The sequence below is a fragment of the Peromyscus eremicus genome, unplaced genomic scaffold (assembly GCF_949786415.1).
Source record: "Peromyscus eremicus unplaced genomic scaffold, PerEre_H2_v1 PerEre#2#unplaced_590, whole genome shotgun sequence".
In the NCBI taxonomy this organism is placed as follows: Eukaryota; Metazoa; Chordata; class Mammalia; order Rodentia; family Cricetidae; genus Peromyscus; species Peromyscus eremicus.
The window spans coordinates 165,364-181,495 of record NW_026734826.1 but is presented as its reverse complement, the minus strand read 5'-3'; the positions used below and the strand labels follow the sequence as shown (position 1 = coordinate 181,495).

The window sequence follows — 16,132 nt, the reverse complement described above, 5'->3', positions numbered from 1 at the left end:
AAGTGTAAGAGGAGACTTTTAGAAAGAAAACAAGCAACGCTAAAATTTAAGGAAATACAGAGGGCATCTAACAACACAAAACAACAGGAAAATAAAACACTGCAATCTAGGTACAACTTTCAATAACGAATCCAGATATCAATGGCCTCAACACTCCAGTCAAAAGACAAAGGCTACCTAAACAAATTAAGAAACAAAATCCAACTATCTATTGTCTATGAAAAATCTCATCTTAGTTTAAAAGTCAAGCACCCTCTTACAATGAATGGATGCAAAATGTATTCTCAAAATGTATTCTAAGCAAACACTGTCAGGAAGCAAGCAGGTATCGGCATCCTAGTACCTGAAAAATCATTTTCAAACTAAAATGAAGCAGAAGAGACAAAGATGTGCACTTCATACTAATTAAAGTGTCAACAAATACAAAATAGAATACTTACACACACACACACACACACACACACACACATGCAGGTGCACCCAACTTCACAAGAAACCTAATGGAACAAAAGGCACAGATCAACACAGACCCGATAACATTATGTGATTGCAAACACTGATTTTTCCAATTGATTGGTCATCCAGCCCAAGTACATACAATCTCAGAATTAAATGACATCTTCATTCAATTGACCTAACCAATAATTAAATATTCCACCTCAATACCAAAGAATATATATTCCACTCAGCAGCACAAAGAGGCTCCTCTTAAATAGAGCATATGCCTAGAGACAAAGGAAACTTTAAGAAATACAGAAAATTGAAATAATGCCATGTACAGTATGCAACCACTGAGTCATAAAAGTTAAAATTGGCAGCAAAATAAACTCCAGTATGCATATAAACAAATAAATGACCTAATGATCCAAGTCAAGAATTTGAAGAAAAAAGAACAAGAACAAACCAAACCCCCAAACAGTAGATAGTACGAAATAATAAAAAGTAAATGAATTAAATAGAAAAAAAGAAAACTGTACAAAGAACTAATGAATCTAATAGCTATTTTTCTGAGAAGATAAAGATGACTCCTTCATCAAGATTCTCTTGAGTCTCACACCAGAATGTAGACATGAAGCAGAGATCAGCAGAGTCTAGGGATCCCAGTCTCAGTTGATAAATCAACATTACAACTCCAGCATCTCTAGCTCAGGGAACATCACAGAACAGGCAGAGGGAAAGACTGCAAACATCAGGAAGTCTGCTGTGAAACAGTCTCTCATGGAAATGGCTATATTAACAAGATCTGAACAGAGACAATATCAATAGACATGCTAAGGAAGAAGTAGGGAGGAATCTCCGAGGGCCATGCTCCTGGACAAGGAACTGCAGGAAACTAATGACTGCTGAGATAGGGATAGTGAGTCTCTCTCAGACAGGAACCCCTAATTGCTTGACTGATGAAATTGTAGTCAGCACTGAAACCATGTAACTACAAACAAGAAAACTGAACTCAGTAGGTTGTAGTTACACATTTGTGTCTCTGTGTGTGAATGTGTGCATTGAAGAGTAATTATAAGGGAAGAAGAGACTATCAATTTGAGACCTGCGGGGACATGGAAGAAGCGGGAGCGTGGGGAGAGTGCTGGAGGGAAGAAAGGGAAGTGGGAAAGTGATCTAATTGTACTTTAGTTAAAATCTATAGAAAAGAAAACATTCCTTTAATAACATACACAGGAAAGGAAATCATAAAAGGATTGAATATTGTGTCTTGTTTAGCCATACAAATCATGTTTTCTATGATATGTATAACAAAGTAATTGTGTTCACTTACTGCAATGCATTCATTTTTACTGTGAGAAAATAATGTGTTTTTTTTATAATGTGTGTGGATAGCTAAGAAGACAACTTAGAAGTTAACAGCATGCATTGCTCTTCAAGAGGACCTGTTTTCTGCTCTCAGAACCTATGTGGTATTTTACAATCACCTGTAACTCCAGTTCCAAAGAATACAACACCATCTTCTCTCTCCCACAAGCACCAGACATGAACATGATGCACATGCCTGGTGTACATGCAGGCAAAAACACTCACACATGAAATAAAATAAACAAATAAAATGAATTACAATACAGTGTAGTGGAACTATTAATGAAGTAGACACTATGTTAACATTTTTAGAAAAAAAATGTATGAAGTACACTAAAATGTGCTGTGGGCTGGGGAGAGGCTGGCATCTCATCACAGTATGGTAATTAAAAAAATATTTTTACATGCAAGTATGTAATTCCGGTGTAAAACTGAGAAACTTTTTAACAAAGCAGTTTCATACAACTAATTTCTTAAACAATTCAGCCGTCAATAGACACTTGGTTTTTAAAACTGCCTAGGAGGAGCTGGAGAGAGGAATGTAAAGGAGGAAAGGATATTAATTCTATCATAATTTAAATGTATTTTAAAAATAAAAACTGCTCTTTGCGAGTGAAGGGGAAGGGGAACACTCATCCACTCACCCAATGGTAAGGGCAGTACAAACATATAACCACTATGGAAATCTGTTTGGCCATTATTCAAGAAGCTGGTTATGGATCCACCTCAAGATCCAGCTACACTATTCTTGGGTATGTACCCAAATAATATCTAATTACAGAGAATTTAAAAATTCTAAATGCAACATTTTTAATCTAAAGAAGGGCTACAGAGAAGGAAACTTCAAAAGACTTACGTGTGAAGGTATTTTGTTGTCTCCAGAGGAATAAGTCGTGCTGAATAATCACCATTTTTCTGCCAAGTATGGAAATGGTGGTAAACAATGTTATTATTTTCATATGGATGGAAAATCATTTATCAATATATTAAATATTTAAGATATTTCAAAGACAATATAAGATTCCATCAAGTCATCTGGACATACCCTTCAAATTTATTAGTTCTAAAAGATTTTACAAAGTGTCTCATTTTAGAGGGAAAGAACAGAGTGAGATGGTGTAGATTTACTATGGTTCAAATCATCTTGATTATCTTGACAGGATGGAAAGTGCCCTAATATAGGTAGGAGTCCTAAGTATACTCGCTCTGGGAAAGTGTTTCCTTAGGCTCCGACTTAATTTTCCAAAACTCAGGATTTCCCTACTTTAGTTTAAAAGTTTGCTATGAAAATTTCACCACCTAAAAACAGGCACAGAAATAGTAAAGCAGTATCTAACTTGCTTCTCAGTCTTGATCTGATTAGAATCCTAAATGAAAGCACTCTATAATTCATGAATGGACCTATTATCAAATGCTACAGAATTCAGAATTTGATATTACTGAAATAAAGAGTAAGCCCATGGTGAGAACACTAATGAATTCCAAGACATAGGTTGCTCTATTGCTGGTCTTCCTTTAGCCAAGAAGGAAACAATGATCTGAGTTTTGTCATAATGATCCTGAATCGCAAGTGGAGTTGACTAAAATGCTTCCATTCCAAAAGCATTTAAATAATGAAGTCACGCTTGGTTAAAATACAACATTGGTAAATATTTCATGTCTAAATTTAGTTTCAACTAGCATTTTAACTTCTGGACTTACGTTTTGCGTTTCCCCATAATGGCATAATAAAGAGCACTCCATCCAAATGTGTCCTTTAACTGGTGATCAACACCTTTCTTCAGTAAAATTTCAACCATATTTTCACAATCCCATCTAACAGCATACATGAGTGTTGTTCTAGAATGACAGAGGCAATTCAATTACTTAAATGGTGAACTGTATACATTTTACCATATAAGTATAAGGCCTTTGTGTGTAGAATGGACCATTAACTAAGTAGCCTTAAGCATCCTGAAAGCAGAGTTCAGATTCCTAAAATATGTCCAAGGCTAAAACTAGAAAACAAGCAGAAAACTTCTTAGCCCACTATGATACTTTATAGAGTAGAATTTGTATTTTAAATTGTTTATGGTGAATAACTGTTTGGAGAAAATTGACCAGAAGTACAGAAAGCTTTATATGAAAAAGAACACCATTTCCTTCCTATTCTATTAAAATACAATTCACTATTATATATGGAATTGAAATTTGCGTAAAATGATAGTAATAATGTTATCAAATAATTTTAATGTTAAAAATGAATGTTTTCAAATCCTGATACTAATATCATGCCATATATGTAAGTTTACAACTACCATTCATGTATCATCCTTCTCTGCACACCACCAAAAGTATTTGAAGATTAAAGGGTGTTCACAAGGTTGTGTGATTGCAAACTTGAAAACACTGGGACTGACACTGTAAATGTACAATCTAATATAAATGCTATCAATTCATAGAAGATCATATGGCAGTCAAAATAAAAATCAAAATAAAAACCTCTCATTATGAAAGGGAATATGAACCTGACTATCATTCTTTGGCATAACCATTTCATGTAATAGATATTTTTAGATATGTAACTGATGTTTTATTGACTTTTTCTAATCTAGTCCCATAACACATATGAAATGAATGATTTTTACTATTCTAGACTATTTTCAACACAAGTAGTGTTTTAAAAATGCAAAGTGTAGTACCTTAGATATTGATCAGATACGTGAAGATTCGCACCGTGTGTGATTAGGTATGCTGCCATGCGGGGTTTCCTTTCTCGGAGTGCTAGCAGCAGAGGGGTCAACCCATCCTGTAATGATATCAATTAATCATTCGCAATACCGCATATTTCACAACTGAACTGAAAATCATATATGTAGCCCGTGATCGTAATGTTTACCATAGACTTGACCACAGTAGTCTTTTCCTTATTAGCCTAATGCACCTGCTAATGATCCTCAAGATTGCAATATTCTAACCATGGCTGCAGTTGTCACAAAGTCCTCTAGTCCATTACAGAACTCATGTGACACCCATGGACCTGTGGTTCCTGTCACAGAAGTTGTCATGGTACTTTGAAGCCATGGCACTCTCCCCTCAGAGTTTATCTGAAGAGACACACACCGACACACAGTGGCAAAGGTGTTAGATCCTAAGTTGCATGGATGAGCAAAATTGTCTTTTCTATGTCAGAAATTCTCCTGTATTTCAAAAGACAGTTATGTGGCAGATGTAGCATTTCCCAACAGAAAAATTCAATTAAGGACAATGACAAAACTATGGAATTGTCCAGTATTTAAAACCTGATTTCTGAAGTACTGTTTGGCAAATCTTCTGTGGGGCAAATGTCAGCAACAGCAGAAGTTGTTTCACAGGCACAATTCTCAGAGTATTGTAATGATGTGGTATTTGCTGAGGACACAGAGGAAGCTCTTCTTGATTCTCCATTCAGGAAGGGCCAAGGGTAACAATGTCTGCCTCTTGCTCTGAACAGGTCACCAAAGAAATGACCTCAAAATGAGTAAGAAATCAAAGAATCTTTTTTTTTTTTTTGAACTCACAAAGATCCGCCTGTCTCTGCCTCCCGAGTGCTGGAATTAAAGGCGTGTGCCACCACCGCCCAACTCAAAGAATCTTTGATTGCTTACCTTGAAATGTATTCTGTCCTGTTACAAGTTGAAAACTGTCTTAGTGTTTAGAAAATCCAGTACATTTTTAAAATGTTTTTATTTATATTATTTTTAGACAGTTTCCTACATGAGATCTGTATTTACATAGTTTCTACACCCTCACTCCTCCAACTCCCCCTAACTCCCTCTGAAATTCAGGACCTGTTTTTTATTACTGTCACACACACATGTGTATTATGTACAACCTACTGGTTCCATGTAATGTGAGCAGACTCTCTGTGTGCCTCTTTTTTATGTCTCTGCCTCTCCTTTTCTCTTTCCCTCCCCCTCTGTCTCTCTCTCTTCCTGTATGTGTGTTGGTTTGTGTGTGTGTCTGTGTGTGTCTGTGTGTCCATGTGTGCGCATGTGTGCGCATGTGCATGTGTGTAAGTGTGTGTGTTTAAGCATGGCCACTGTGGTTAGATAAACTATTGAGGAGTTTAGAGTGTATCCCTGGAGAAAATTGAATTCTACTCTCAGCAGTTATGGATAATTGGCAACTCTTTATTTACGAGTGTAGTTTTGAAGTTTCCCCTATCAAGTGTTTGCATGTCAACTGGTGTTTTCCTTGTGCATGTCTTATTTAGGCAACCATATTATTGAGATTTCATAGATGAATTATCCCTTTTGTATCTAGAAGACACTTTTCTGCAACAGTCATCCTGGTCACTGGAACTCAGAGTTTGTTTGTTTGTTTGTTTTTTCAGAACTTTCTTTCTCAGTGTCACCCGAAACTTAAGTGTGGGTGTTGTATTGTAGATGTAGGATTGTGGGAGGCACCCATGGTCCTTTGGTCTTTGCATTTTCACTAGTTGTGGATCTCTGTTATACTCTGTATTTGCTGCATTTTAATCATCATTTCATCTAACTCCAATTTACTGAGTGACTGTACTGTACTATAGCTAGTGCATACAGATCTGTGTAATGGAAGTTTTAGAGATGGGCAAGGCATTGCTTTCTTTCTGGTTTATATTTTGCTTAGAAAACAACCTAAGCAGGAATCAAAATAGAGCAATAATTTAAAAGTATTTTAAACATTAGAATTCAGAAATGAAGGCACAACTGTAATCCCATCAATAGAGTGCAGGGTATTATTGCAGGAGGATCGTGACTTCTAGGAGAGTCTGGGCTACATAGTGAAACCCTATCTAAAAAATTAATATTGGAAGTCTATGATGATTTTAGGATTATCAATATCAGTGAGATTAAGACGATGTATTGTAATTTACATGAAGTTATGCAACAAGGGGTGGAAAAGCCTTGCCCAACTCCACAGCTAACAAAATACACAGTGCCAGGCAGGTAAAAATTCCCTAGACTTTTTGGGAGTTCCAGAGATTTCCCAAACAATATGAGCTACTGCCAGTGTTCTTGGTTGCCTCCAGTCACTTAAGTGTAAGATCTTGCTACAGAAGACACCAAATCCTTTGGAGAAAAGACTAGCAGGAATAAAGCTGGAACTAACCCAGTGATTCCTATCCAAGTACTAGCTTCCTGTGGTGCTCTGCAAACTGCCAAGGGAGAAAAGGAATCTTCAGACATCCTAAATTTATATCAAACACTAAGAAATAAGGCTAGTAGACTGAAACACCTGTATCGGCAAAGCAGGTGAAATGGGATTTGTTAGCAAATAAAACACACTTGGAGGTTGGATTGTGGAAGTACCTGCAGGGAACCGTTCCATCATAGGGGCTCAAAAGCAAAATGATTTGATTTGTTATAGTCAGGATGAAGCATAGTTTTTAAAATTCTCTTAGAGATTGAGCATGCACTGCATTCCTGGAGAAAATGGAGGTTATGAATGGACTGCGCTGTTCCATAGCCCTTTGGTTTGTTTACTAAAATTTTAACCTCTGCTGCATGCATACTAATGGATGTGTGGAAATCAAGTGCTTGTAGTGCAATGTACCATGCTTCAGTTGCAAATATTCAGTCTGTGATAGCATTTTGAAGGTGAAGTATCACCCACAGCCTGAAGTGATTTATATCCCAGCACAGCTTGTCAATATTTTGGGTAGGTGTTGAAGCTTTTGGAATTGGATATTTGATGGGTGTGATATTGGTATGTAGGCAGTTTTGTGGTACACCTATTCTGAGTTTTTCAAGAGGCCACTGATTCTGTTTCTGTGGAGATATGAGGAGGAAGGAAGGATTACAAGTTCCTGATACCACAGACAAAGTTATATCCAGCTGCCTATAGGAAGTTATCTTGATGGCTAACCAATGAAGAGAACCCAGCCCCTGGTGGGTGGCACCACAGCCTTGTTTCAGAACATGGCTGTGTAAGACTTTACAGAGATAGCTGCAGAGTAAGCAAACAGGCATCCTGGACTCATTCATTTCTCCCTCTCTTGAGGATAGATGATATGTCAACAGCTTTCTCAAGATCCTGATTCTGTGCTTTTCCCAGTAATACACAGTAACTTGGAAATGTAAGTCAAATAATCCTTTTAGTCCATTATCTATTTTTATAAATATTTTCCATGGCTCCATAAAAGTAAGCTAAATTCTCTAATGTTGATTTCAATAAATTAACATTTACTTCTCCCCCTTTGGAAATAATTTTGAGAGCTATATTCAGTGCAATTTAATCATATTCACCCCTTCCCTTTCACTACTTTCCAAATGCACCCCTCTTCTGTACCCACCCATCTTTCTAACCTTATTGATATAAACCTCCTCTCAAGTCTCTGGGGTCACTGTAGAAGATCAGGTTAAAGCTTGTAAGAGCCAGGTCCACTGGATGACCAAAAGCAAAGAGTGTCTCATGGGCACACCAGCGTAGATGTTCATATGACATCACAGTCACCGTGAAAACATTCAGAAGATGATGGTTGGAAGCTCAAGTGACACAAAATGTCATTATGCAAGCAGGAATTTAGCATGAAGTTCTGCTCTGAGCTGAGAACTTCTTGACAGTTATAGCTGCTAGGACTGGATAGTCATTTTCATTTAAAGGTGTGGCATGCTCCAGTGGATGGTCACATACCCAAGAGTATGTGGGCAGCACGAATTGGACTCAATGGGGTAAAAAACAAACTATAACAACATATCAATACTTAGATGGATACCGATCAAGTTATTTCAAAGTGCCAGTCAAGTAATACTTCAACTTCTAAATGTGAATAAATTGGACCAAGATATGACAACTGTTAAAGCATATAGTTTTCAAATACTTGGGGATTCAATTTAGAAAATTTTTACCTTTGTAGTATCTTCAATGTTTCCCCCAAATTCAAGAAGACTGCTGGCAATATCTGGCCTGTCTACATACACTGCATGGTGAATTGCTACTTCTCCATTGCAATCTTTAATATTGGGATCTGCTCCACGATCAAGTAGGACAGACACGATCTCTGTCTCCCAGCTTTGTACAGCCTGTGGATATCGTTACCAGGAAAACACTGTCAATTTAAAGAACACACAAGAAACTTCCCCCAACTTTCACCATGATTTATATTTAAGTGACTTTAATTTTACTTTCATTCTAAACACTTAGATCAACTTAATTACTGAAATTGAAGTCTTTGAAATACCTTCATTAGTGGTGTGGACATTTGATTGTCAAGGGCATTAATCTCACAGGCCTTAAATCTTAACAGAAAACGAACCAGATTGATATGGCCGTAGAAGCATGCAAAGTGGAGCGCAGTTCTGTGGGAATGAGAGACATTTTGAAGGAAAACTGTAAGGCACTATTATCAACATACACAATCACTCTGGCATTTATAAATATTATATAGTATTTAAGTCCATAGACCCATAAAAATATTTAACTTCATTCAAAATTTATTTTTATTTGCTCTTATAATTTACTGTATTTAAAAATTTATTGCAACTATCATTTATCGCAGTGTGAATAATACACACAGCTGTTGCAGCCTAGATAAGTGCTCTATTAGTGAACTACGTAGTAAAGAGCAGCCTATTTGAGCAAAAAGAACATGACTATTGGGTGAACTCATTTTCAGTTTGAATCCTACTCTAGACACTACCATCAACCAACTACTTCTCAGCCTTCCTGTGTTGTGAATTCTTGTCCAGAAAATGGGTGTTAAAAGGAATACTTCTATCAAATTAGGATGACTCAATTAGATTCTTTGCAACTATTCAGAAAATATTCTTCAACAACAACTTAACAATCTTTTCGGTATTTAAGTTATGAATGTTAACACTGTAATAAACATATTTCAAGTCAATGTTAGTTCCATTATCTCTATTTTGTAAATATATTAAGGAGTATAAATTTTAGAGTCTAAGGATATCTCTTCAAAACTTGAGACAAGTTCCGCAATAAACTTATGCTTCTTCTGCCTCAGCCTGCAAAGAGCTTCGATTGTAGATATGACACACCACTGAGCTTGAGATTTGGTTTTTCACGCATTTTAACTCAGCTAAAATTGAAATGTCATTTACAATTCATAATGTACAACAGTGACTGCCAAAACTTAAAGACAATTTTTAATACATAAGATAGCATGTCATTGTGCCATGCATGGTGTCTCTACTAAGTGAAATGTGATATATAATGTGATATACATATACATACATATATACATATCCATAAATATAAAACATTTCTAGACTTTTACTGGATTTTTTAAAGAAAGCTATGAAATGTACTATTGATAAAAACTGAAAATTATCAACAGCAAAATCTAAATGCACAGCAAACTTGGCTTTGATTTTTAAGGAACTTTAATTCAAAGGAAGTAAGTATGGAACTTCAAGTCAAATACATAGGAATGCCCATTTTTGATAATAGTTAAATTCATAGCATACAGAGAAATTAGATGTATGCTATGTCTAACGTCAGTATCTAATATCAATTTCACGAGGGAGATTTAGGACACTGTGGGCCATCTAGTAAACCCAAAATTGGGAAAGCAAGACAGTTTGTTGATTTGTAAATCATGAAATTCACTGCAAGTTCCATTCACCTCTATCAGAAGTAAGTAAAGATGTCAGAAGTAACTTTCAGAGAACTTGGAGCTTGTCAGCACATTGTGTTATTAAAATGGTGGCTGATCAAGGCCACACTGAATAAACTTTCAGAAACATATGAAGTAATGAGTGAAGGAACTTAAGAGAAATTTACAGAGATGGGAGAGTGATATCCCCAGGAAACTAGTGAGAAACAACAAGAAAATGAAGGAGCAGCAGGAAAAGGAGCACACACCCATCTGTCAAGTTTAGATTATTTCTGTTATTTTCAGTGAGGAATATAAATGTTAGTACACACAGATAAAAGATCCATATTGAATGTTTTTGGGTGATTTTAGGTGGGAGGAAGACATTATGAGGAACACTACTTGATATCTGTAGTTTCTACAGTTTATACAACATTGTGTTTATTAGGTACATTGAAATTAATTCCCATTTCTTTATAGTTTGTTAGATTATTCTATTGTGTATTCGATGCTCCATAAGAAAATGCTCCATAGGGGAATTACGGGGTGACAGTAAACCTGCTGGAGCTTTGGTCTTATGGTTCTCCTCCTCCAGAAGAAGATCTGGACACTGGAACTTTGTGATCACAGGTACCAAGGAGACTGTAGTCCAGAAAGCACAGCTGGTCTCTCCTCACCCCTATTGCCCTCAACAGAGCTAGGAAAGGTAGGTTTCTCCCATCACCCGATTTCCTCAAGGCCCCTCATCCTTATCTTCCAAGTGTTCTTACCGTTTCCCTTCATCCTCATCGTTCACATGAAATTGGTTCTTCCTGAGGAGACGCACCACCACTTTGCGCTTTCCCATGCATACTGCCTCATGAAATTGGTTTTCAGGGTCATAAGGCTGGCGGTACCTGTCTTCAGTTCCACAGTGAAAGCAGGACAAGTATCCCGTTCCCCTGCTTGGGCCGTCACAAAACCCCAAGGGGGTTTTTGGCTCTTTCTTAAAGCAGAAGAGCTTCCTCAGGGTGGACAGCATAGCAGTGACCACCTTTCTATCAACTCAACACTAAGTAATTTTAGGAAATGATGAACTTTTAACCACTGACCGTCTAACAACCAGAGCCTAACTCTGCGACTCTCACAAGTGCGAGGCTATGGTTTGACCAGTCAAACCGAAGCATGCAGTTATAGAACAGTCGTTGCTAAGCAACACTGGTAAACAAAAGCATGCTCGTTCTTCCTTAGGCATAACTGACAGTTTATGGAGCAAATAGTGCTCACTGCGCATGTGCAATATAAGTGTGGCGGTCTCCTGGGCTTTAGTTTGTGTATATCCTGCAAGATCTCAATCTCTTTACTTCTTTATTCCCCACAACAATCTTGCTTGGTACTTACTTTCTTTGTGGGTGTAATTACTCATTATGATATCTTTTTTTGGTTTTGTTCTTGTTTTGCTGAGTGTTTGTTTTTTTATTTCCTTTTTCACTAAGAGGTCAAGGATGGGCTTGTCTTTGTAAGGAAATTTCTCTCTTGAAGCTTCTCCCTGATATTTTTGGTTCAGTGTTCTTTGAATTTTCAGTGTAGTGAAAAGCTGTAAAATTACTATTTTCTGAGCTCAGAAGTGATGGTACACACCTTAATCCCAGCCTTTGGCAGGAGGCAGAGACAAATGGATTTCTGTGAGTTTGAGGTCAGTCTGGTCTAGTGAGCCAGAGCTGCATAGTGAGAACCTCCTTAAGAAAATGAAATGAAAAAATGTTTTTAATTTCACATGATTTCATGGAGAAGTTTTTATCCAGTCATGTCTGTTGTGATTCTAAATGTATTCTGTGTACTTGGGTCTATTTATTTCTCTTGATATGAGGAAATTTCTGCTGTTGTTTCATAGAACATATTTTCTATCCCTGAATATCTCCACACATTATCTGTAGTGTTAGATACATATATTTGCTGTGTGAGGTACTTTTGAAAGAGAATGTACCCACAGGTTTAGATAATTGAACACTTGTTCCCAGAGGGTAGTGCTAATTGGGGAGGATGTGGAACGTCTTGGAGATGGAGCCTTGTTAGATGACATCCATCCCTGGAGACAGGCCTTGAATGGTCATAGTCTCTGCCCATTGTGTTTGCTCTCTGCTTCCTGAGTGTGGTTGGGATGGAACCTCTAAGCTTCCTTTTCCTGCCCCCAGGTTGACCATTTGTGCTAAGTCTCCCCACCATGATAGACTCCTATGCTTCTGGAACTGAAAGCCTAAATACACACTTCCTTCTGTAAGATGCTGCTGGTCATGATGTTTTATCACAGAAACAGAAAATTAACAAATGCAATCTCTGAACAGTAGCATCTCAGAGATCATAAAAGATGTGCTCATTACTTTTAATTTATTAGTGTCTAAATATAATAATACACATACCTTAGTATCCCTGATGTTTTTGTACTGGATTTTCACTCTATTGCTGACTCTTTTGAAAGAATTTCTATGCTTTGTGTATAGAGATATATTTCCATTAAAAAAAAAACCTGTAAAAGTGAAATTCCCAATAGCCAGCCACTCCAGTGAGTACATGAGCAACACAAATTGTACTTGGTGTATTTGGAGCTGGGTCACAAATGTTGGATGGTGGACCTGGGAGAACTGGGAAGCTAGTGTGATTGTTACACATTTTTTGAAATTCCCAATAAGCAATACAAATATTATGTTGGAAAAATTACTGTGATAGTTTTCACATTCTTTCTCCTGAATTTCACATCCAAGTTGTGTATTAATTTTCTTATACATTCAGTTGTTTTATGTGTATCTTCACTGTAGTAATGGATGTTTCATTTCTAATTATTTTAAATTTTATTTATATAGTAGTTATTCTTCCCACAGCTCCAGAGAAGCTAGGAAACAAGGCGAATCCTAAGAGAGACACATGGATCACCTTGAGAAGGGGAAATAAATGAGTTCTCCATGTGTAAACTGGTGATGCGGGGGCAATATAGGGGAGGGGATGGGAGATGAAAACATATGGGAACAGGATAGTCAAGTGGGGGGAGGGATGGAGTGGGAGAGCAATGAAAGAGATATTTTGATAGAGAGAGAAATTATGGGTTTAAGGAGAAACCTGGTGCTAGGGAAATTCCCAGGAATCCACAAAGACAACCTCAGATTAGACTACTAGAAATAGTGGAGAGGATGCCACTGTATTACCCTACCCTAGTAATCAGATTAGTGAATACCATAACTATCATCATTATGATGGAAGCAGATGCAGAGATCCACAGCCAAGCACCAGGCCAACCTCAGGGAGTCCAGTCAAGGAGAGGAAAGAGGGATTATACGAGCAAGAGGGTCAAGATCATGGTGGGGAAATATACAGAGACTACTGAACCAAGCTCATAGGAACTCATAAACTTTAGACAGCTGTGGAACCCACATGGGACTGGACTAGGCCCTCTGCACACAGGAGACAGTTGTGTAGCTGGGCCTACTTGAAGGGACCCTAGCAATGGGATCAGGATCTATTCCTGGTACATGAGCTGGCTTTCTGATCCTATTACCAATGGTGGGACCCCTTGCTCAGCCATGATGCAAGGGGGAGGGGCTTGGTCCTTCCTCAACTGAATGTACCAGGCTTTGCTGATTCCCCATGGAAGGCCTTTCCCTTTCAGAGGAGGGGATGGGGGTTGGGTCAGGGGGAGGAAGGCTGTGGGGGAGTGGAAGGAGGTATGAGAGGAGGATCTGTCACTGGTATGTAAAATGGATAAAAAAAATTCTTAAATTAAAAAAATTAAATTTTTCAAATGGCTGAAAGACATTTAAAGAATTGCTCAACATCCTTAGCCATCAGGGAAATGCAAATGCAAATGACTCTGAGATACCATCTTACACCTGTCCAAACGGCTAAGATCAAAAACACTGAAGACAGCTTATGTTGGAGAGAATGTAGAGCAAGGGGAACACTCTTCCTTTGTTGGTAGGAGTGCAAACTTATACAGCCACTTTGGAAATCAATATGGCAGTTTTTCAGAAAACTGGGAGTCAATCTTCCTCAAGACCCAGCTATACCACTCTTGGGCATATACCCAAGAAATGTTCAATCACACCACAAGGACACATGCTCAACTATATTCACAGCAGCATTATTTGTAATAGCCAGAACCTGGAAACAACCTAAATGCCCCTCAACTGAAAAATGGATTAAGAAAACATGGTACATATACACAGTGGAGTACTACTCAGCAGTGAAAAACAATGACATCATGAAATTTTCAGGCAAATGGATAGAACTAGAAAATATCATCCTAAGTGAGGTAACCCAGACTCAGAAGGATAAACATGATATGTACTCGCTCAAACATGGTATGTACTCACCCAGACTACAACCCACAGCTCCAGAAAAGCTAGCTAACAAGGAGGACCCAAAGAGGGACACATGGATTGTCCTGGAAAGGGGAAATAGATGATCTCCATGAGTAAACTGGGCATGAGGGGTGGGCAATGGAGGGTAGGGGATCGGGGATGGATGAGAACATAAGGGAACTGGATGGTTCAGCTGGAACAAGGGTGGAGTGGGAAAGCAATGAAAGAGATACCATGATAAAGGGAGATATCATGGGGATAGAGAGAAAACTGGTGCTAGGGAAGTTGCCAGGAATCCCCAAGGTTGACCCCAGCTTAGACTACTAGCAATAGTGGAGAGGGTGCCTGAACTGGCTTACCCTGGTAATCAGATCGGTGAATACCCTGTCATCATAGAGCCTTTCTCCAGTAACTGATGGAAGCAGATGCAGAGATCCACAACCATGCATCAGGCCGAGCTCCAGGAGTCCAGTGGAAGAGAGAGAAGAGGGATTGTATGAGCAAGTGCATCAGGATCATGATAGGGAAACCTGCAGAGATGACCAAACCAAACTAGTGGGAACTCATAAAATTTGGATCAACAGCTGTGGAGCCTGCATGGGACTGAACTAGGCCCTCTGCATCATGAGACAGTTGTGTAGCTTGATCTTCTTAAGGGGCCCATAGCAGTAGGATCAGAATCCATCCCAAGTGCATGAGAGGCTTTTTTGGAGAGCACTACCTATGATGGGACACCTTGCATAGCCTTGGTTCAGGGGGTGGGGCTTGGTTGGACCTGCCTCTACTAACTACCTCCCCATGGGAGCCCTTACCTTCTTGTAGGAGGGAATGAAGGGTGGGTTTGGAAGAGGAGGCTGGAGGGGCAGAGGGAGGGAAGAAGAGATCTTTGATTGGTATGTAAAATGAATAAAAAAATTCTAAAGAAAAAAATAAAATAAAATACAAATATATGAAAAAAATAAATTTCTCTGTCTCTGTCTCTCTGTGTATTTCTATGTGTTATGTGTGTGAAGGTGCTTGAGGTGGCTAGAATAAGGTGTTGTCTTCCCTGGAGTTGAAGTAACAGGCAGTTGTGACCCACTTGAACTGCATTCTAAGAACTAAACTTTAGTTCTAATGGAGAGTAAGAAACACTTTAAGCACTACACAGTATCTCCAGTTCTGATTTTTCAATTCCATGTTATATTTTGATTAACATATAAATTATATCACTTTACCTTTTTTCTTTCCTTCCTTGATCTCTTCCAATGTTTTCACCTTCCAAATTATTCTGTTTTTCCATTACCTCTTAAACTGATAGCCTCTTTTTAAAATTATTACTGTTACACACACACACACACACACACACACACACACACACACTCACACACACACAGCGAGAGAGAGAGAGAGAGAGAGAGATTAATGCAACCTGCTGAGTCCACTTCATGTTGCTTTT

General features: G+C 38.2%; 1 protein-coding gene across 5 annotated transcripts in view; it reads right to left on the bottom strand.

The window, feature by feature from the left end:
- The window catches only part of LOC131901890 (POTE ankyrin domain family member A-like), a 60,036-nt gene that overhangs the window by 39,003 nt on the left and 4,901 nt on the right, over positions 1-16,132 (bottom strand). For 4 of the 5 annotated variants that reach the window (XR_009376931.1, XM_059252955.1, XM_059252956.1 and 1 more), the window contains exons 2-6: positions 8,990-9,107; positions 8,658-8,831; positions 4,488-4,594; positions 3,508-3,645; positions 2,663-2,721 (exon numbers count right to left, since the gene is read on the bottom strand). Coding sequence is in view for 4 of the 5 variants with exons in the window: in XM_059252955.1 (XP_059108938.1) it covers positions 2,663-2,721; positions 3,508-3,645; positions 4,488-4,594; positions 8,658-8,831; positions 8,990-9,107 (596 nt within the window). In the remaining variant the exon portion in view is untranslated. Of the gene's footprint in view, positions 1-2,662; positions 2,722-3,507; positions 3,646-4,487; positions 4,595-8,657; positions 8,832-8,989; positions 9,108-11,133; positions 11,340-16,132 lie in introns of those variants that run through there. The other variant, XM_059252954.1, reaches the window with a different exon arrangement.